The sequence below is a fragment of the Lissotriton vulgaris genome, chromosome 2_2, assembly GCF_964263255.1.
Source record: "Lissotriton vulgaris chromosome 2_2, aLisVul1.2, whole genome shotgun sequence".
NCBI lineage: Eukaryota > Metazoa > Chordata > Amphibia > Caudata > Salamandridae > Lissotriton > Lissotriton vulgaris.
The window spans coordinates 21,332,018-21,355,089 of NC_141688.1; the positions used below are offsets into that span (position 1 = coordinate 21,332,018).

A 23,072-nucleotide genomic window follows, 5' to 3' on the forward strand; every position below is an offset into this window, starting at 1 on the left:
GAAGCTTACTAGAACGCTAAGTATTGTTAATTGGAATGTCCTCGCGCTGTTCTTTAGTAGAACGACCTCGCGCTATGATTTGGAGTGTGTCTGACGCAAGCGCACTCTGTGGTTGTGCTGACACGCAGCGTTAGATCGTTGAAACGCAGCGTAAGCCTGATCAGGTGATGCGTCTGACGTAGGCGCGTATTGTTTATGCTTGGACGTTGCGCGAGCCGGGGAAAGCGTTAAGCTCGCGCTTTAATAAAATAAGTCTTTAAAACGCTGATTTCTATTTTTTAAGATCCCAGAATAGTTCGTTTTAAGAATTAACCTCCCGCTCTCCTCACCATGTTAAGGTTGACGAGTCTGCCGCTGGGAAGCCGACGCTTCTCTTCTTTTGTTGAAAAGCTGCCGCTGGAGGAGAAAACGAGGTAGGTTTTCTTTCAGAGTTGTTGTGGTTGAGGTGTCCAATCGTCGCCAGTGTAAAATTGGTTATTAAATTAAGGAAAACGAGGAGACTTGGTTTGAAGAGGTTAGGTGGGTTTAATAAAACCTCATCCCACGAACAGCCATCAGTAACTGACTCCAAGAGAATGTACATGCAAGTACATTCTCAGAACAAGAAATGCGGGGAAAGAACATTGTAAGTTAAAGGGGAAGAGTACAGCATATCACAGTATACATTCAGGTCTGTAGGCTCCCAAACATTCAACAGACACCGCCGGGCTTCCGGTAATATCTCCGCTCTCAAAACCTCTCTTAACACCTCATGAATCTTAATCCAATAAGTTTGTATCACTACACAATGCCATAGGATATGGATCAGGGTGCCTGATTCTCCACACTCTCTCCTACACTCCCCACTCCCTCCCTTTCCCATTCGTACCATCTGGGGCCCTGTGATATATGATCTATGCAGTATCTGCAATTGCACAAGTCGGAGCCTCATCTGAATAGCAACCACCTTGGGAGAGGAAACCACCTCCACCCAATCCTCATCATCCAGTTCCAACCTGTCCATACACCACTGGGCTCTGACTCGCCTCAGTGGGCTCTCCATGTTGTTGACCAGTTTCTTGTATATCAAGGAGACAGTCTTCTCTGGAATATACCTGTCTAACACTCGGTCTTCAAGGGGAGACGACTCAGGGAGAACCGAGTCCTTGGGTACATGTGCAGCAAGAGCATGCCTTACCTGCAAGTACCGAAAACGCTCTTTGTTATGCAGTCTTTATGTTTCCTGGAGACTCAAATGGAAGCACCGCATCTCTTCCCCAGACATCTTTTATATGAGTGATACCAATGGTGTCCCATTTATCGAACCCCTTGGATTTCCATAGGCTATCCAGCTTCTCTGAGTTCAGCAGGGGAGTAGCCAATTTAAGTCTACCTTCCCACCCTAGGCATCTATTAGCGACATGCCACACTTGCACCGCATGAGCAGTCGGGCCAGTTAGTGCGAACTTCCCCGGTTTGGCATATAATGCTCTGTCTAACATTTCTTCTGGTGCCTGACCCCGATCCATAGCAAATCCCGGATTACCTGGGGGTCCGTAAATAATGTGGTTCACTGCAGCCAATTGTGAAGCCCAATAGTATCTCCGCAAGTCCGGGAGACCTATCCTGCTGTCGTACCAAGGGAGAGTCAACTTAACAAACACGATTCGGGCCCCACCGTCCCATAAGAGCTGCCTCTGGAGGGATTCTATCTCTTTAAAATAGGATACCGGCACAGGGTCCATCGAGTTCTGCAAGGCATAGAGAAACCGAGGAAGGGCCATCATCTTGAAAAGAGTGGTTTGACCGAGCATGGATAGCGGAAGAGCCTTCCAACGTTCCACGTCTTTCCTACATTTGTCCAATGGAAGAGCGAGATTATTGGTATATCGCAGCCGCGGATCCATCGTGATGTAAATACCCAAGTACCTGAATCCTACCGTCTGAATCTGGATTGGACATGACACCGGGACCACTGGCGGATCGCCGACCAGGACAAGAGCTCCGACTTTGTCCTAAAGCAACGTTTTTAAAGATATATCGTTATTGAGACATGTCATTGATGACATCTATACCTATTCTTAATAACTCTTTTTTTGGGTAACAGCAAATTATTATATCATATGTCATGTATATAATACAAACAGCAGGTAAATCCTAAAAAGACCATACAAACGATATGCCTAAACCAGTGATACAGTGATACAGATTACAAGCTTTCAAGTAATTTCATAAATCACATTACTTTGTACATGGAAATATTTAGCAAAGTGTATTAAGTTGTCTCCTTTCATTCAGCAACATTACAAGGGAGGTGGGTGGTTGATTCTGACTGGAATCCAGGTCGGGCGGTCCTGTGGCGGCTGGCCCACGGCAGTGCAGTACCAAGCCTTATATGTGAGCCTTACCAAGGTACCGTAATGGGAACAGTATTGCACGTTCCTGCAGGGCATGGACTTTCATGTCTATACCCTGCAGGAACTGGGGGTGCATGCAGACAGGGGGGCACAATATGTGCCCCCCCCTGCATGCACCCCCTGGCCCAGAGGCAACAGGTGTCCCCGTAGGCCCCCTTTGTTTCCACCTTACCACACTTTTCATGGCAGTCGCACCACAATGAAAACTCTGGCAGTGAAGAAACTAGTAATATGCTTGGTGGTGCCACAGCTAATACAAAAGCATTAACGAGGGAGTAAATACAACAGATCCGCGACGCCCAAGTCACAATACATACTGTAAACACTGTGAACACATTCTTCTTGGGCTAGTGTGGTCATGTCTGCATAATAACAGCGAGGTCATAATTCGGCCATGGATAAACAGATCAAACTACCTGAGACTCAGAACAAAGCAAACTAATGTAATAGAAGACGCGATTGCTGCAGATCAAATAACATTGAAAACAGTTCATAAGTTTCACATGGAGAGATTTGGGATGATTTTGAACATCTTGAGAAGGGTTACTAGAAGGTGTTAGAGGGAGAGTGCCTGTAAAGACATTTGAAAAGACATTTGAAAGTCGGTTTAGCTTTCTTTTGAAATAGAGACAGGATGGATTAGAATTGGGAATTGGGAGTGTGTTTGTATTTTATTATAGTTATCTTTTATTATCTACTTTTGTCAGTGCCTGATCTTTCGTTTCCTTTGGGATAATTCCACCTGAGATTGACCTTTCCTAATGTTTGTCTCCTCTTCTATCTATTATATATATGTTTCAGTTTTGCCATCTCTTCTCCACCTCCTCATGTTAACATTCTTCAGTTTCAGTTGTCTTTCTCAGATTGTTTATCGTTGACCAAACATAGGGAAGAATTCTCTTATATCAGGAGGTTGCTTTTTCTGGCCCTTTGCCATCAATGCTTTGGTGGATGATCATAAATGAGGTCCGGTGCAGGTGATGCTCAGCATCGCATACTCACATCTCTGTTGCACCAACACAAAAGTATGTCCAAGAACCACAGCTGAGATCCAGTAATGATCAAGTACAACTTGTCCCAAGGTGAAGAGCCAGAGGTAGAGCTTTTGCTTACCATGAAACTAACAGATGTACTTGTTAGTACAACAAACATACAAAGTGATAGGAGGATGCTAGCAATAACTCTAACCACTTGCAATTTCTCAGGTAGCATTCCAGTCCATCATTCTTTTGCCCACCATCACCTTTTTGGTGTTTGATGTACCACCCTAAGTGGCCAAGGGCATGCTCAGATATGGGTCCCATGCTCACTGTGCCACTGGAACCAAGATACACCTGACTGAAGAGCCCCAATCAGTGCGAAACTGGTCTTGGGTTGTTTGTCTTCAGGTTCTTCAAGCTACACCCGACTGAAGATCCTCAATCAGTGCGAAACTGGTCTTGGGTTGTTTGTCTTCAGGTTCATCAAGCTACACCAGACTGAAGAGCCTCAAACAGTGCAAAACTGGTCTTGGGTTGTTTGTCTTCAGGTTCTTCAAGCTACACCCGACTGAAGAGACAGTGCGAAACTGGTCTTGGGTTGCTGGTCTTCCACTTCAGCGTACAGTTGGGTTGTCAGTGCTTGCTGAACTGTTCCTACTGGAGCAGACTCAAGACTGATTTGCATATGGCTGGGTCTAATCTGAGGTGGCATGGTGGGCAAAAGAACGATGGATTGGAAGGCCACCCAGAGCAATGGCCAGTGGTTAGATTTATTGGAAGCATTCATCCCATCACCTTTTCTGTGTTTGAAGTACCTTGTTGGTATTCAAAAAGGCCCTTCAAACTAGCCTACTGTAATGAATACTGGGGGAGTTTGCCATGGCTGATTGGACCTGGACTACTACAAAACTGGGACCAGCACTCACATTTGGGAGAGGTAGAGATGCTAAGGCGAAAGGCCCCAGATGGGGAATGAAAGGAATACTGATCCGGAGGAGGATAGCAATGACCACAGAGATGGGGTAGGAAGGAAGTATGACATGGAGAGCAGGTCTTTGGGAAGGAAGTTAATTGGGTTATCCACAGTGGTATTTCATAGGTTGACTGATAAGCTGATTGTAATCGCAATGGAGTAAAAACAGTTTTCTGTCTATACATTAAATATTGAGGAGAAACACACTTGGAATCAAATTTTGAGTCGTGCTCAACCGGTATTGCATAAAAATTAAATCATCACTCTTTTTAAGGGGTCATTGTTTCTTTATTTCTTTGCATGCCATGTATTTAACAATTGAATGCTCATATTAGGCACTTTATAAATGTTACAAAAACAGCACTTGCCCTCCAGTATCAAGTGATATGTGATGAATATACATTTGCAACTTACCAACATACTCTGTTATCACAGGTCAGAAGAACACATTTTATTACCTCTTGCTGTTTAATCTTTGTCTCTTCTTTCACTTTGTTTTACTATCAAGGCAGTACGGTATGGAGCCCCCCACTGATGTAGACCTTTTAGGCGATGGGCCAGCCCAGGCAGTACTCTCAGCCAATAGGATGGCCCGAATGGCACGGAAAGCTGAGCAGACCAAGGAGGAGCTGCTGAGGATACAAAGGAGAGTTGACCAGGTGAGTGATCACAAAAACCACATATAGACCCTTCAACATGATTACTATATTAGAGAAGAAGAACCCATCAGAGCATGTGAATGCGATGCATAGGAGTGCTGCAAAGAGTTGCATACCAGTACCAAAGATGGCAGTACAACAGTATTTCTTTCTTTAAGGTTTTCATAATAACAGCCAATGTATCTACCTGTGGCATCTGCAGCCACATTAGTGCGGGTTTATGTAACAGGTGTTATTATTACCCAACTCAATGCTACTAATTTATTCACTTGTAAAGTTTTTTTTAATAAACTGCATTTTATTGTTGTGGAACAAATGCCACAATATTACTTAGATGTGTATATATAGATGATTAAACTATCACACAATACTAATCACAGTAACTTTGCATTAGGGCACCCCCCTATATTCCAGCCATTTCTCCCATATTTTCCCATGTTTCCTGGGGCATCCCTGTTATATAAAAAAATGTTGTTGCTGTTTGGCACACCAGTTCATCGCCACATTTCCAGCAGACCTAGAGGGGAGGAAATGTAGAATTGCACAATCTTGCTGTGTATCTCTTGGCTAACATTGTTTCAATCTCCTCCAGGGTTCTGTTCCCAGGCGTGTTGCTCAACCCATCCCAGACTTCTGAGAGAGCTACATTGGGGGATAGGTACACCAGCCTCCCCAGCACTCTGCAGAGGGTGGTAAATATTGTCCGCCAGTATTGAGTGATCTCGGGGCATTCCCATATCAAGTAGAATAAACTGTGCTCAGGGTTCTGAGCAGACTCAGCATTTTGGTGCTGGCAGTGAGCTTGCATGCAATAGTCTCAGTGGTGTCTGGTAAGTCATGAGCAGGGAATTAGGTTCAATGAGCCTGAGCCTCGAGGAGATGACCAACACCGTAGGCGACATGCATGCTTCCCTCTAATCAGAGTCATCTAATGGGCCCAGTCCTCCTTCCAAATAGGACAGCAATCGTGTAGACAGGTCTAGGGAGTTCAGTATAAGGGCTTTATAAATCCACGAGATGACCTTCTGTTCAATAGGACCCATGAGGATTTGGGATTCTGTGGGTCTGACTTCCAGACCCACAGCTAGAGAATCATGGAGTTGTTCAAGGGTATGGTGTACCTGTAATTATCTGAAGAATTGAAATCTGTGCAGGGTGTAATCTGTTTGAAGGGAGTGGAATGATTTCATGTGGGATCCCTGTCACACATCTCCAACCATGGAGATCCTGATTTTCTCCCAGCCTCCGAATCCAGCAAGGGAGGACGAATGACATAGCCTTCACCCCGTCCACAGCGGGGTCTCAAGCGTGATCCTTTCATCCCATCCAATCCATTTCAGCTTTGAGCGCTATGTTACAAGGAGTAGCTGGGCCGGCTCAGGGAGGTGGGGGATGATGGGTTTCCTATAAAGCATACATATGCTATTTTCCAATCCAACAGTTGCCTCCTCTAGGCAGAACATTGGATCACTCCAGCCTTCATTCAACCAGTAATTGACCACCAACAGGTGGGCCACCCAATAAACTAGGCAGATTTCTGCCATGCGTATTCCTCCATCAGGAGGGGTGGTTAAACCACAAGAAGGCACATATTTTGGCCAAAAGGTTACGGAATCAGGTATGTGGTATCTTTGTAAAGTAGCACAATAATTTTGAACAGGGCTATGCAGCCCAAGATATTAAGAGGAAGTCCTACTCACCTGCCTCTGTCCGCCATGAACCAAGCCACGAGGGGCTTCAGGATAGGCTAGGTGTGAGCACTATGTGTATCCCTAAAGAGTGAAAGCTCAGTCTACGTATTGTGAAGTGTGTTCCCAGGCCGTCACTTGCTCATCTGCCCTCAGAGTGACCAGGACCGATTTTAGGCCAGTTAAAGCTCAGTCCAGATGACTCTCCATACGGTGAGCATCTGGAGAAGTCGTGGGACCACAAGGGATGGTTGGGATATAAAGAGTAGGACGTCATTAGCATATAGGGTGCAGGGATCCTCCATTGAGACCCCAGTTAAATCCCCCTATCTGCGTGTTGTAGCAAATCCCCCCTACCAGAGGCTCTATGGCCAGGGCAAAGATAAAAGAGGATAGAGGGCAGCCCTGATGGGTACCATGGCTTATTACGAATGGGGCGGAGAGGGTGCCATTGACACAGGCTTAGGCTCGGGGACTGGTACTCCTGTTGGACATAAACCAACAATGATCAGGTGGATCATATGTGGTAGGATTTTAAGTAGCTGGCTAGCCAGTACTTTAGCAGATATGTTTATTTCAGGAGTTGAGAAGGGAGATTGTGCAATAAGATGCACAATGATCTCGTGGCATGCACAATTTCTGCAGCACCATTATGGTTGCCAAGTCAAGTTCGGGATTGAAACATGATTTATTAATTGTCTGCTGATGTAGAGGAGGAGGGGGGCAACTGGGCATGAAAGTATCAGTAGTACCCAATAGGAAAACTGGCTTGGCCTGGAGTTTTACCCGAATTCATGTCGCAAAGTGTCATTGTGATTTCCTCATTTGTGAGGGGGAGTTCCAGATCAGCCTATTGCTTCCACTAACTCTTGCCATCTTGATGCCAGTCACTAGTGGGGAGGAGCTTTATTGGGGGTCGTTCACATAATGCATAATGCATAAAGCCCGAAATAGTAAGCCATGAATGTTGCTGTGCCATTCTCAGTTGTAATTGACAAGATGCTCTAAGAGGCGACGTCCTTCATCGCCAGCAGTAGAGAAGAGTGCCTGATTTATTCCCCTCCTCCTAAACCTTTTCGTCGATGCAAACCAGCATTTGTGGGCCTCGTCAAGAGCCAGCTGTCGAATGGACGCTTTCTCTAGTGCTAGAAGGTTGCTCCTAGTATCAGGCATTTTGGCAGAGCCAATTTGTTCTAATGTTAGGATGTTGAGTACCAGACTGCCATTTGTTGATGTATGTCCCCTTCCTTCCCTTTTAGGTGGGATTGTGCCATTCCTCAAAGGGTGGTCTTACCCACCACCCATGGCATGCCAGGGAAGCCCACAGTATCTTGATTTAATTAATAAATGCTACCTATTTGTTTGAGCAAGAAATTCTCCAAAGCCACGTTGCTCCAGACACCAGGCATTGCGCTGCCACATCGGGAGGGGTTCCTTCCTCCAACGACCAAAGACGAGGGTCACTGGGGTGTGATCAGAAATGAAACATGGGAATATGTGGGAGCCCACTGTGTATGGGAATTCGGATGCGGGAGTAGTATCAGATCAATTCAAGATAGTGATTTAAGTGCTGCAGAGTGGCGGGTGCAAGCCTGAACTTGGAGGTTCCATTCTCGTCAGGCATCACAGAGGTCCAAACCATGTGGTATAGTTATAGGTCTATTTATTATATGTCTATGTCATGGATATGTCCTCATTCATTAGTAGCTAGTGGGATGTTAATGTTCTGTAATGACATGTTAAGGTTCTGTAAAATAACACTGGAGGCACACTGAGAGAAGTTGGTAGGGGACTGGATGTGGTCTTTTGGGCTCAGTGATTCTGCATCTTATCTACTAATAAAAGTGAATATTGATTTACCTTCCTGCGACTACGTATCCTGATCTCTTCAGACCCTCAACCCAGCCCCGCAATTCTCCATCCACCCTGCCCGGGGGGCGGGGGTACCAAGGCCCATGGAGTGTAGGAGTGGAAGTCAAAATATCTATGAAATCCATCCCAATAAAGTAGATCCCATAGGAGGCGGAGGCTCTAAGGACGTTGACATTCTATGTCATGAAAATGAAGGAGCCCATATCAGGGAAGAAGGGAACGTCTTGAGCTGACAGCGTGTCCCACACTTTGGGTCAGCTAACAATGACATTGAATTCCACAGGAGTAAAGTTCAAGTTCTGTAGGTGCAGTGGTTAGTATTGTGGTGTGCATAATAGAGGAACATCAAGAACGGTAAACCCATAAAGCCAGAACTGGCTAACTTAATAAAGGTCTGTGTCCCCCAACATCTCTCCCACCCATACTCCCCCCCCCCCCCAGAAGCATCTGTTCGCCCCCCACAGAACTAGAACAAACGTAGGTGTGAGTCCTAAGAAGTGTTCCAACCTTGGCTCCGTAGTGATCCGCAATGTACGAAGCATACAGGGTTCATAAGTATCCAATGGAGTCCCGGGAGCCTCAGGTGGTGTCTGTTATGTCCAGGGAGGATTCCTGGTCTAAGGTCTGGGTGGGTGATGCCGCCACAGCTGCTCCTGTGGATGGAAAGAGGGTCATCATCAGTGTCAGAGTGTGAGCCGGCCGCCTACACCCACCACTGACATCTCCACGATTTCCATTGTCTGACAGGGGCTCAGTATGGTTCCAGGCCAGGGGTAGCCTTGCACCGAGGGTGACCCTCAGGCAGGAGACTGAATGCATTGTACGGGTTGTTGTGCCGTTGTCTACTCCCATTCCGACTCGATGAGTTTCAAAGGAAATTGCCTGGCCTTCAATATCCGCATGTATTGTAGTTTTATTGCCCGAAGTTTCATTTTAACTCTGTCATATGATTTCTGGACTCGTTGAAAATGCGGGGTGTAGTCAGGAAATGTCATTAAACGCTTGGATTGCTAGGTGATTTCCCCTTTTTTTCTGGGCTTTCTGAATGATTTTGTCAGATTGTAGTGCAGTATTTTTGCAATAATCGGGTGGGCGGATCCCAGAGTTTGCATCAAGCATCTGAGTGCTCCTTCACCACGAAGCAGTTAGAGAGTGGTAGTGTGGGCACCCAGTAGGTAATCCATCCTTAAGGAAGGCCACCGGAGTTAGGCCCCCGGTGCCTCTGGAAAAGCCAACGAAGCTTAAAAAATATGCCAGTTTACCATTTGTGCATTCACTGGTCACTCATGCATCTCATACCCGAGGGTGGAAGCTCTTTGTTATGTACTTTTTCATTTACTTAAAGGCTTTCATTTATTTAAAGTAATGCTTACAAAGTTTACAAACCATAACTGCTATTGCACTTTTGTAAATGGACTACCGTTTTGTAACTTACCTTCTGTTGCTTTTCTTGTAAAGCTCTCTGTTACCGGAAAGGGTCTTGTTCGCACAATATAAAACTCCCAATAAATAAATAATAAACCATGAACATAAATATATCAACAGACCACATAAGCTTTGCATGGTGTACAAAACGCACAATGTGACTCTCTGGCTCGCCACTGTAACAGAATAGCCCATTTGTGTCATCGTGCAGTGGGGGGACCCGAGGTGTACCCCTGTTTAGACTTCAGTTTAGCTACCTTGGGTCTGCTGATCAGATGAGGAAGCATTGTTGAGCAGACCTAAAAACCTGTGTGGCGTGCTAAATGTTACATGTATGTGGGGAAATTTTCACTGCTTCTGGTTTTGTGTTTCTTAGATGGTCCAAGCCTTTGAGCGTAGTAACCTGGCAGAGGTGGGACCACAGACAGCTATGGAAGTTGTGGAAGATGTGGTAAGTTACAAATCATGTAGAGGCTGGGAAGATGTGATAAGCTGAGGAAATAAGGAAAAGACACTGGCATGGAGGTTGTGGAGGACATGGTAAGTTACAGATGGCAGATGTGCATAGAGGCTGCGGAGATATGGTGAGTTACAGAGAGGATAGAGGTATAAAGGCTGGAGAAGATATGGTAAGCTAACAACAGGAGACGGCGAGGCTGGGAAGACCAGGTATGCTAAGTATAGGAGATTGGAGGCTGGAGAAGACGTGGTAAGCCAAGAACAGACTGGAATGGAGGCTGAAGAAGACGTGGTAGGCTAAGGATATGAGAGTAGTATGAAGGCTATGGAAGACTGGGTTAGCTAATGATAGACTGGCATGGAGGCTGAAGAAGACGTGGTATGCTAAGGCAGGAGAGTGGCATGGAGGCTGTAGAATACATGGTAGGCTAAGGATAGGAGAGTGGCATGGAGGCCTTGGAAGACGTGGTAAGATAAGGATGGCAAAGTGACATGAAGGCTGTAGAAGGCGTGGCACGCTAAGGACAGGAGAGTGGCATGGAGTCTGGGGAAAACATGGTAAGCTAAGTATAGGAGACTGGCATTGAGACTAGAGAAGATGTGGTATGCTAAGGATAGGAGAATGGCATGGAGGCTGGGGACAACGTGGTACGCTTACAATTGGAGAGTGTCATGAAAAACGGGGGGGACATGTTATGCTAAGGACAGGAGACTGACATAGAGACTGGGGAAGACGTGGTTATATAAGACCAGGAAAGAAGTATGAGGGGTATGTAATACACGGTAAGCTAATAGTAGCAGATTAGCATGAAGATTGTAGAGGATGTGGTAAGTGCTCTATGTAACGTTTGTTAACCACAGCAGACCAGCACACTGATTTGGAGGTTGTTGCGGTTCACTGTGTTTCTCTCTGTGAAATCTCACCTTCTTGGCCCCATCTTAACATCAATTGAATTAGAAAAGCCCTGATGACCCATATATTCCCCTGCACATGAAGCAAGCACCTGATATTCTCACAGTCAATCACCTGCAACTCCCCAGGCAGATCAATTGACAGCAATGAAAATATTGTAAATTAATTTTTGGCACATGTAACCCCCACTGAGCCTCTCTTCTCTTCCCCTGAAGGCAGCTCAGTCCTTTAACACTCACTCTAGCCTTGGGGTACAGGTACCGGAACTTCTCACATCCAGACTGTCTACGCCATGAAACAAACCCCATGTGAAGGTTTGTCTGATCAACAGTTTTCTTCTCCATAGCTCAATATTTTTCTTCCTATAGGAAAAGCTGGAGTCAATCCTGGGGGACCATGTCCTGAAGAAGAAGTACCAGCAGCAGCTCACAGTCTTCATTGTGGGCTACGAGGAGACCTGTGGACAACGGAAATACCTTCTCTCGCAGCTGCAGGAGGTTGGAATATTCTACATTTAATCATTTTAGGGGAAAAGTTGTGTAGATATGGGAACCGTCATAGGTTGTTGCGTAAGTTATGACTTTGGTTTTACTGTACAAGGGGTGCTTTCCACCCATGGGTGACATTGGTGAACCTGGCTTATGCACCACGATGAATGTGAAAGACAGGTAAATGTAGCCACGTAGTATCGTATTCAATTTGTAATTGACCTAGACATCGAAGGATTGTTTTTGGGGTACTAGCAATCCCATAAATAGAACAGGTGCACCATGGTAACAGTAACATTTTTCGCAATATCACACACACACATTCCACTAAGAAGAATGTACACTTTTAGTTAAAAGTATTTATTAGTACAGGAACAACATGTTTCTTTGGACATCTAAAACAACAAGAATTTTATAAAAAACAGCAAGCAGAATAGTTATTAATAACGATGTTGTTTTTGAGCCAAATCCCGGTCTGCTCCTCTCCCCAACAGTGTTATCTCCCCTCCCTTTCAGCGCTAACAAGTATGTGAAGAGCATATTCGGAATCTTGTCGCTGATTACCACTGGGACAAATCTCATGCATAGATTATACCACATCCATCTTTTTGCTCCTACAGCCCTTCCATAGTTTATCCCATACCCATCTTTTTGCTCCTACTACTCTTGCTTAGATTTTCTCATACCCATCATTTTATCCGCACAGCTCCTGCATAGATTATCCCACACATCCACCTTTTTATTCCTACAGCTCCTCCATAGATTATCCCAAACCCACCTTTTTTCCTCCTACTGCTCCTCCATAGATTATCACACACCAACAGCTCCATCGTGGATTATCTCATACCAAGGGTTTTGCTCTATCCACTCCTACATAGATGGTACCACACTATACATCTTGGTCCTACAGCTTCTGAATAGATTCTCACACTAAATATTTGCGTCTACCCTTCGAGATTTTCTCAGTACATATTTCACCACAGGTTTCACCAAGGCCTATATTGCTGTCGTAAATATAAATTGTTTGCACCCATCTTTTCCGTCCAACGTTTCACCTATCCCCAGATTCGCTCTTACCTCTAAAACCATACATATGACCATGGTACTTCTACTGGAGCAGTATGAAGACCAACACCACTGCCTCTCTAGTCCAGTCACTGTACTTGGGGGTTTATGATGACTTACAACAGCGGGTCGCTGGTGGACATTGCGTCTTGTTAATCCTTCACAGCATACCCATGGCAATCTATAACTGTACAGCATCTTAAAGAGGCTGCATCCTGACTCTTGAACAGTCGACAAAGCTCACAACAACAAAACAGGGCAATTTCGTTAAAAAAACTAGCAGCACTTGAGTGGTCCCTCATGATGTCCTTTTGTTATCTGCCCCTTTTCCCTGTGTATTCTTTTAATTTCCACTGTCTCATCTATTCTTCTACAATGCTAGAACCCAAATGCATGTGTCATTAGTGAGCCTCTGTCTTCCCAGGGGAGACTTGAGTACATGTAAGCATCACCTGTCAAGACAACCCAACTCTAGACATTCTGAAGTGACCAATCAGTGGATGTTTTATAAATTATCAAAATGAAAACACTTTAACCCTCCCCTGTTGTTGTTTTGCTTTGTTAATGTAGTTTTTCAGCTTTTATGCGAAGCTTGCAGAAGAAGACACCTCCATTGTGACGGAAGAGCTTCACCCAGAGTTGGACGATGTGGCAGACGAGGTATTGTAGGATGTTACCTTCCTGCATTCATTTTTTTTTTTAAGAAGTGAATAGTCACTTTTTATCTATTTTATCAGCTAATTTGTACATTGAATTTTGTAAATGCAAAATAGTAAAGACAAAGTTATTGTCAGTCAACAAAGTCCAGCGAAAAAGTCAGTGTCTGTATAACTTGTTAATTATTATTTTACCACATGACCTGTTTAACAGCAATACCATTTTCACAATGAAGTCTGTCAGATAACAGCACAAGGGATAGTCTTCGATATTGTGATTCTGAAATAGCAATTACTAATGCATCACAAATCTCTCTAAAATTCAATTTCCAAAATATAAAATGGGTTTAGAGATTCTTCTTATAAACATCTGTGGGACTTTCACATATTTTGGCACAAAGAATAACGATCTGAAATGTGGGTTTGTCTGCACCATTATTGTTATATGAGAAAGAAACATGCTGCCGTTTCTGTCCCAGCACAACAATTGCCTCCAATTTTCAAACATGTTTTGTCAATGTTTTGCATTCTCTAGATCGCGGCTCAGTTAAATATATATATCAAGCTGCATGCTTTAACTGAAGAAGGCTTAGGCAATATACACATAACAAAATATAAATAAAAGTATACAAATGCCACATAAATAATAGTATATAAGTACATCTATGTTCATCTTTGTCCGTGAGTGTGTTACCTGGGAAGGAGAAAGGTCCAAGCTATTCCAAGATGAGCTTCCATGAACGAATAAGAGTTTGTTTAATGTGGTCCAATAGAAATACATTGAAAAGGTTGGCAATAAAGATATCCTGGAGGACTAGTTGTGGATTTCCTCTACTTCAATATGGTTCAGTACTGATTCGATGTTTTGAATCCTCTGAAAAGCACCAAAACAAAGAATAGTGATGCACTTTATACAGTCTAACCTTTATTATATCTACAGAATTCGGTGATTAAGGTTATTTAGTCCTAAATGTTCATTCACATTGATGTCCTTCTCATACCACATGAACATCACTGAGTGCAGCTGACTGGATTAGTGGAATACAATATATATATAAATATGAGGCTCCACAAGTGGAAAACTAGCTGATGAGACTATGAACTAAAATTAAACAAGCATTGGAAATGCAATAGGTCTCGCACCATTAGAGTTAGTGCTTTTAGAATTGTTTATGGTTTTTTTTTGTAAATGTTTAGCATTTTTGTTTCCTGTAGCCAATGCTAAAGAATTACAAATAAAAAAAGCCATAAACATTTCTTAAAGCTCTAACTGAAATGGTCTGAGACCTATTGCACTGTGTGAGAGTGAGGGTGAGGGTGAGGGTGGGTGAGGGTGAGTGAGGGTGAGGGGTTGAGGGTGAGTGAGGGTGAGTGAGGGTGAGGGGTTGAGGGTGAGTGAGAGTGAGGGTGAGTGAGGGTGAGGGTGAGTGAGGGTGAGGGTGAGTGAGGGTGAGGAGTTGAGGTTGAGGGTGAGGTGTTGAGGGTGAGTGAGGGTGAGGGTGAGTGAGGTGTTGAGGGTGAGTGAGGGTGAGTTAGGGTGAGGGGTTGAGGGTGAGTGAGAGTAGTTGAGGCTGAGTGAGGGTGAGTGAGAGTGAGGGTGAGTGAGGGGTTGAGGGTGAAGGTTTGAGGGTGAGGTTGAGGGTGAGTGAGGGTGAGGGGTTGAGGGAGGGTGAGTGTGGGTGAGGGTGAGTGAGGGTGAGGGTGAGGGTGAGTGAGGGTGAGGAGTTGAGGGTGAGTGAGGGTGAGGGTGAGTGAGTGTGAGGGGTTGAGGGTGAGTGAGGGTGAGGGTGAGTGAGGGTGAGGCTGAGGTGTTGAGGGTGAGTGAGGGTGAGTAAGGGTGAGTGAGAGGTTGAGGGTGAAGGGTTGAGGGTGTGAGGGTGAGGGGTTGAGGGTGAGTGAGGGTGGAGGGTGAGGGTGGAGGGTGAGGGGGTGAGGGTGGGGGGTGAGGGGGTGAGGGTGAGGGTGAGGGGGTGAGGGGTGAGGGTGAGGGGGTGAGGGTGTGGGGTGAGAGTGACCCCTAACTAGTGACCACAGCTAGTTCATTGTGGCTCGCAGCGCATAGGGCAAAGCGGAATAAAAGGAGGTGTGTGCCTGCCTGCCTGATGCTGAAGGAACTAATTTATGTTCCAGCCGCACTGTTACTTTGAGAAAGTTTTGCTTTCACTGGTTTATTAATTGGAGTCAGGATGTCTGACAGCGAGCACGGAGACTAAGCAAAGTAGACAAGGCAAACTGTGAAGGGAGCCGGAGCGCGCGCTAAAAATAGCTGCGCAGCTTTCAAACCTGTTTGAAACCCTACATGTGGAAAAGACTCGCCTCCTAGAAATGCTGTCGCCTAAAGTTTATAAATCGGCGAATGCCCATGTGTGTTTTCTGTGCCTTTTTGGCGTGCAAAACCGTTAACTACGCTTTCCCACACCCTTTGTGTTTTTCTCTGGAAATGAGCCGTGTTTTCGTAGCGATTGTGCTCCGTCAGTGCGCAACAATTTTTAATCTCTATTGAAGCACAATATTAGCCGCGATTTGCTGGGCAAGAGACATCTCCAGAGTTCATCTGTGCGCGCTCTATCGCCCATTCCAAAAGGGTGCCCCGCAAACAGGCACGATCAGCGACTTGAACAGTAAACTCTAACTCACATTTTGGTTTTCATCATGTTTTTAAAATCTTCAGCATGAAGCTGCACTCGGTATCAGGTGATTCTACGGCCAAGACGCAACCAGTTAAAGAACAGGAGAAAACACAAGCAGTGGGTGAATATGTTAAGAAAAAGAGGCATCACATGGGTAATGCGACAAGTCGGAGCACTGCAGGAAACTTAACAAGCAAAGCAACCCATGAACACAAGGGGCTGTGCAATCACCGCGGAGAAGAGGAAGGCGTTGCGTGCTGGGGGAGGAGAAATGCGACGCGACATGGCAGGCAGGGGAGGGGGCGGAGCGGGGGTGTGGGAGGAGTGCGGGAACAGACGGCGAGGGGAGGAGAGTAGGAGGAGGAGAGTAGGGGAGGCACGGCCTAGCGGCCGTGCAATCAAGAAGTGAGGGGGCGGGAGAGAAGGCAAGGCAGGCGGCTGGGGGCATGTGCACGCGCTTTTAAGCTCAATGCGCATGCGCATTGAGCTTAAAAGTCACGGACACTGCAAGGAATCGCCACGATTCCTTGCAAGTTGGACAAAGAGTGGATAAGCCCCCATAGTCTCGCTTGCTCGATGCGCATGCGCATCGACAGGCGAGACCTAAAACAAGAACTATGTAACACCCTGAAATCACTCTGCTTTGACCCCTGGTTCAGCAAAAGGAAGAATGTCTAAAGACACAAGGATTTTTCAGTAAGGAGTTGGACCCATGTTGGTCTCAGTATCCTCTCAAAAAAACTTTAATCCAACAGTTAAATAAGCAAAATCCAATAATCAAAGTTCACTCACCTTCCTGCATTCATATACTATACACGACTATATCTAGGACACTGGTCCTGCTTAGAATAGCTGAAGTTACATGTCCAATATGAAACAGTCGGGAAAAAAGGCCACACTTCGTTCATAACGATCCATGTTCTAACCCAGAAGGAAGGGCAGAGGCGTTTTAATACAAGCACATTAGAGGTTCCTTCTAGGAACATGCACAGGATTCAGATTAAAATCAAACATGACTGTGCCTTTCATCATAGATCAATAGATTTCCAGTGATTATTTAGTCTTGCACATTGGCTCTCTTAACAAGTGGCCCTTTATAATCCCTATTATTTCTGTACACCAGAATTTTTGTTACCAGGGGTCCTGGCAATGCTGGGGCAGGGCATAACAAGATTTGGGGAAATAATACACAGGAATCGGTGTTTCCTCACTGATTCTCACATTACTCCTCCTGAATCTCACACAGTGATTTCAGTTGATTGCAGAAGCTAACATCGTAATGTGAAATTTAATAGAACATATAATTCTGATGGGCACAGTAAATTCTTTTCCGGAAACTCGTAGTGAAGAATACTGTAAAAAAAAATCAGAACACCCCATCGGTGATTTGCAAAATGTGGATTAAAGGGAGACAGACATCTGTGAAACACATGCACTCCTGGAGTGCTCAAGCATGAAGGCACAAGACAGAGCAGTGTGGGGCGGTGAAAAACAGGTGGACGAAAGAGAGCAACACAGTATGGGAAGGAAGAGAGAAGCACATGATGGACACCACGGGAAAACACATGCACTCTCATGGGGTGCTTAAGCAAAAAGAAAATAATAGTTTCCTAACAGTGAGCAGTGGAAGCACACAAGGGGAGGGACAAATGCAAAATGGATAAGCCATCGAAAAAGCAGCAAGCAAATGAGTGAACATAAAGGTAACTTATGGTAAGCATTGGGTGGGGGGGAATTAAGCCTCCTGTAAGATCTTGATAGGCTAACAACGTTTCCATCTAAAAATGACTATTTGCCTCACGTCATACTATAAACTTACCATTCATCCTTTAGGCGTTTATAATCACTATGTTAATTGTTAAAAATGTCACCCCTGATAAGGGGACATCACCTCACATTAAAATACAAATAGGAAAAGACGGTCAGCAGCAAATGCTTTCTAATTGATAAGTCAAATATCAGGAGGTGTGTTTTATGAGCTACAATATATATATTGGAATACTGGTAAGATGTGGCTCTGGCAATAAAGGGAGCTAGAAATATTTGAAAAAAAATTTGTGAAGATCCAGGTTCCCAGTACTGAATATAAAGCCCTGCTTTTCTAAAGGTGTGGCTGACATTGATGAGTTCAGTGTACACACAGGGTACAATGCCCATAGGAGCATAGTATCACAGGCTGAAATTAATGGCAGAATGTCGAAGTGACTGGACGCCTATGGAAATAGATAATTGGGGACTGATCAAAGGCGTCTATTTAGATTGAATTAAAACTCCAATATGGAACTGCGTGGATCCTAGGTAATGTCAGACATCCTGTTGTGGGGAGAGTGGGGACAATTGTAGTTAGCCTGGATAGGATATGGCTGTGTGATATTCAGAAAATAGAGTTAGGGACATCTAGGGGACAAGTGTGATATCTTATCGGGTATCTTATGGATCATTTAACCCTCTATTGTTCTTTAGTGAATGCAAATCTGTCATTAGAGAAAAACTGAAATGAAATGAGTGCATCTTTGGATGGGTAGACCATACAGAATCTGTTGTTCTTTAGTGCATGGAAACATTGAAAAAGAAATGAGTGCATCTTTGAATATGGAACGAAGATATATAATCAGGCTGATAACTTGGAGAAGAAATTTATTTATAAAAGTTAGAGAATAGCCTCAGTGTGATCAATTGATGCTTAGTGGAAGTAAATGCAACCTCATGTAGTTAGGGCGAATGAAGCTACAAAACCAGTACAAGATAGAAAGTGAGGTTTTAAAGACCACCTACAAGAATTTGGATCTGGAGGGGATATCGGATGATCAGTGTACCAGTATAAAGGGAAATGATGGTGGAATGTTTGGTGCGTTGGATGGAGATTAAAAGTTGACGAAACTGAATCTGTGTTACCACTGCAGAAATACAACACCCGCCTTTGTCCCTCACTCAGTACCACATCTCCCGAAGGAAGTTAACTACTTTTTGGCAGTTCACAAAATCTGAGTGTAAATTTACTCCAAAACTGTAACTTGCATGTCTCCACCAAACTGAAGAGCGTGGGGTATACACTTTGAATATGTTTACTTCATTCTGGCTATTCACAAAATACAAGTGTAAATGTACTCCTAAGTGTAAGATAAGATACATTTGGATTAAAGGCGCTAGGGTGAAAATTACTCAAAGGTGTATAGCGCACAGGTGCTTCAATTTGGTGGGGACATAAAGTTACACTTTTGGTGTCAATTTATACTCTGATTTTGTGAATATCTAAACATTTGTAAACATACTCAAAAGTGTAAGGTACTTTTGTGAATCAGGCCCTGGTTTGGAACTAGTTCATAGTTTGAAATGTTACTCTTTGATCAGGGGTGGGTTACTATCCCTGAGATGGGCTGGACAGTAGCGGAGGATGATGTGGCAGCCAAGATGGCTGTCATTTTGGGATTAGTAGCTGGAATATAGACACCTTTTTTATCGCTGGTAATTCCACTTCTGGTGCATGCAAGTCCACTATGAGGGGGTTGGATATCTTTCTTTAAAAGGGCCAAACCGCTCCCTTCATGTACATAACTTAAAGCATAATTCATTTTGGACTCAGTTAAAAATGCTGAGATGTGAATGCTAGATGAATGGGTATGTAAGCCCCAATAAAGAGATACTGAAATTGCTAAATAGGAGGATTAGATGTAATAATTTTAAGATGTAATATACACACTCATATTAAGAGAGCAATTGTTACCACCTACCAACCAAATTAGTGAAGACTGAATGAGCAAATTCTTTAAGAAAGATGAAGAATAAATACAAGTCCTCAATAGTGCTGAGATACGATTTACGGAGCAAATATTGTGCATCAAAGTCAATTCTGTTATTGACCAAAAGTGGCCAATGAAAGTATTAGCCATCTGGTCTATATGCAGATTACAGATAACATTGAGCAATACTCCTAGGCCGGGGACTTTGGCGGCTTACCTTAATGTTTGGCCAATTAATTGATTTGAGTTGTGTAGGGTCATGCACATTGATTTTCATATGTTCTGTTATATAACGATCATAAGTCACGGCGTTGCATTGGTTTGGCACATTAAAGGATCATGTGTGGGACCCATACGGTTGTCTGTGCTTTCTGATGAGGATCATTGCATCATCATATCACTTCTGCTCTACCCCAACAGGTGAAGGCTGCGTTATCTTCTTCCGAGATGGCCATGGCCCGACTTGCTGATCTGAACAAACAGATGGTAGACTATGTGAACAAATCTCGTCCAGCAACTGTCATCCCAAAAATGTGAGCCCTAAATGTAGCATAACTAATATTAGTAATTTTAAGAAAAGAAAACATGGGACTCTAGCTCGATATTCAAGTGATTGGAGAGAAAATGCTTTCACTTACGTTGCCTTTTAAAAATGTAATTGCTACAAAAGAGTGCATTAAATATATGTATCAAACTGTCAACGCTGGGATATTAACTGAGAATTGAGTTTACCACCTACTGCCAATTTCCTTCAGATCACTCCATAGACCGGAAGTTCAGGGCAAAATTGTATACCTTATACAAACATAAGTTTATACAGAGGGATTGGAATTACGAGTTGTGTGATAATTATACATTCATTATAACACACTTAAAGTTTTCCCCTGATAAACTTTGGCAGGTCTGACCTTTCGCAATCTACCAGAAGAAAAGGCCAAGACAAAATGCAAAACATGCAGAATTTGGTATGTTAATTACCAATTCTGCATGTTTGCCTCATTTCAAGTAGAAAACTCAGAATTAGAGGCATTTGCCACACCTGTTAAATACCTCTGCCCAGAGTAATGTTATTTACGAGGAGGGATGACACCTCTTAAAAAGGGCCATATAATCACAAACAATATATTTGCACAGTGTGGTTTCAGAGAGATCTCTCTTAGAGGTGGTCCCATTCCCAAGGGAGCTGAGGAAATCATTGGTCATGAGCTGAGTCTCCCTCACACCCTGAGAAGTGATGTCCCTGCAGAGAAAACATTGCAAGTGAGCACCCATATCAACCTAAGGGCTGACCCTTGTTGACAAGTGGTCTTTGGTGATATGCAGCAGCGGCTCCTCTGCTTAGGCGGAGGAGCGTCGCCTCACTGCTCTGTGAGCAGATCAAAAGGGAAAAATAAAATGCTAATAATGCACTGGTATTATTATTTTATTTATCCATAACGAATTAGGTGCTGGCGGGGCTGGGCTGGCCACAGCAGGGGAAGGAGTGGTGGGCTCTCTCTAAGTGCGCATGACGACACTCCGACCAATCACAGTGCTGCTGTCATGCTGGAACAGCAGCATTGTGATTGGCTAGGGGAGCCTGTGTGCTTCTTGTTTCCTGCTATTAGGAGTTGACGACCTGCCACCCCCGTTTAGTAGCAGTCTCCACTGGTGATATTTATATTAAACCTAATCTCAATTTCCGTCCTGTATACCCAAATGAATAGACCGGATGAAATGAGGATGATTTGACAAATTATATCCCAGCCCCAGAGCTGATGCATTAGGAGAGTGGTCTATTCTGGAACAGACATTAGGACTTCCTTCTCTTCTCACTCTTAGAAGTGATCCCTTCAAGCAGCTTTGTCTCGGCTTTTAAACAGATCTCACCCTGAAGACAACCGTTCCAGATTAAGGCACTTGATTGGCTCATTTCCTGAGATATTGATCTAGACCTCTGCTCACAGAAACATTGTCAAGATCTGTCATGTATTTTTTGTGTGTAAATAGAGGATGGGTCTTTTGGGCCCACAATACTCACCACTCTACCAGGTTGAACGAGTGATTGCACATCACTTGGGCTGGATGCTAATTTGTTTGCACAAATTTCTCCCACCCCTATCGAGCCACGGTTTACTCCTGATTTCCCACAGTCTTGTTCAGAAAGAAGACCCAGATGGGAGGATACTGATGACATGTTTTTCTGCTTTCTTTCAGCAAGAAGTCTGCAGATGACAAGTAAGTAATGCATGTGAGTACTCAAGAATGACTTCTCCCTGAATGTGCAATGCAAGAGGAATATGTAGCGCTTCTTGTCCATGCACAAGAAGCATCAGGTGTCTCAATCCTCAACCTTTGCATCCCTCGTGTTTGCTTACTCTCCTTCTCACCTTGAGTTTATGAAGGTCACAGCATCCTTAAACCCAAATTTATATAGCCGAGTACATGCCTAAATTCTACACCACGTACTAACCACAGAATAGCTTGTGCAGAGGTGTGAGATGACTGTTTCTATTTTTTGGGGAGAGATGGGTGGTGCTGGTTGTTAATCACTTGAAGGGTAAGGCTAGCAATACCAGTGGTTTAGTGCTCACATCCGCTTTCTTGAGTTCACCAGACATAGGGACCCATTAGGATGTCGGGCGGATCGCCACCGCCATGCGAGCCGTGGCGATCCGTCCGACATCCAGGTCTGACCACCACCCATTTCCCCCCGCCATATTAGCATGGCAGGGGAGGACCGCGGCGGACGGAAAGACCGTCCGCCGCTTTCTCGCCACGGTCCCCTTGGTGGTATCTATCAGACACCGCCAGCCATATTAGGATGGGCTTAAACAGATGCCGTTCCGTGGCAGCAATGCCGCCACGGAATGGCATGCGGTCTTCACTTCGGGGCACCCTAGAGGCCCCCATGGTGAAGCGGGGATGGGGGGTGCGCCTGGGGGGTACCTGTGGTACCCCCCTGCATTTGCATACACAATGCCCAGATATCACCATGGCCCTCCCCAATGATTATACCTATGTTGGGAGAAACCGAGCGCTTAAAGACGGTGGAGGAATTGCTGTTATTTACAAAAGAGAGTTCTCCTGTAAATGGGAAAATCTCGACTTCCCTGACTGTGAGGCGGGCCTGTTTAAATTAACTCTTT

General features: G+C 44.5%; 1 protein-coding gene across 1 annotated transcript in view; it reads left to right on the plus strand.

Annotated features, from left to right (window-relative positions):
- The window catches only part of LOC147728953 (uncharacterized), a 291,189-nt gene that overhangs the window by 40,744 nt on the left and 227,373 nt on the right, over window positions 1-23,072 (plus strand). Inside the window, exons 2-7 of the mRNA XM_086959204.1 lie at window positions 4,858-5,008; window positions 10,370-10,444; window positions 11,734-11,862; window positions 13,489-13,578; window positions 20,365-20,477; window positions 22,141-22,161. Coding sequence (XP_086815330.1) covers window positions 4,858-5,008; window positions 10,370-10,444; window positions 11,734-11,862; window positions 13,489-13,578; window positions 20,365-20,477; window positions 22,141-22,161 — 579 coding nt within the window. The remainder of the gene's footprint in view (window positions 1-4,857; window positions 5,009-10,369; window positions 10,445-11,733; window positions 11,863-13,488; window positions 13,579-20,364; window positions 20,478-22,140; window positions 22,162-23,072) is intronic.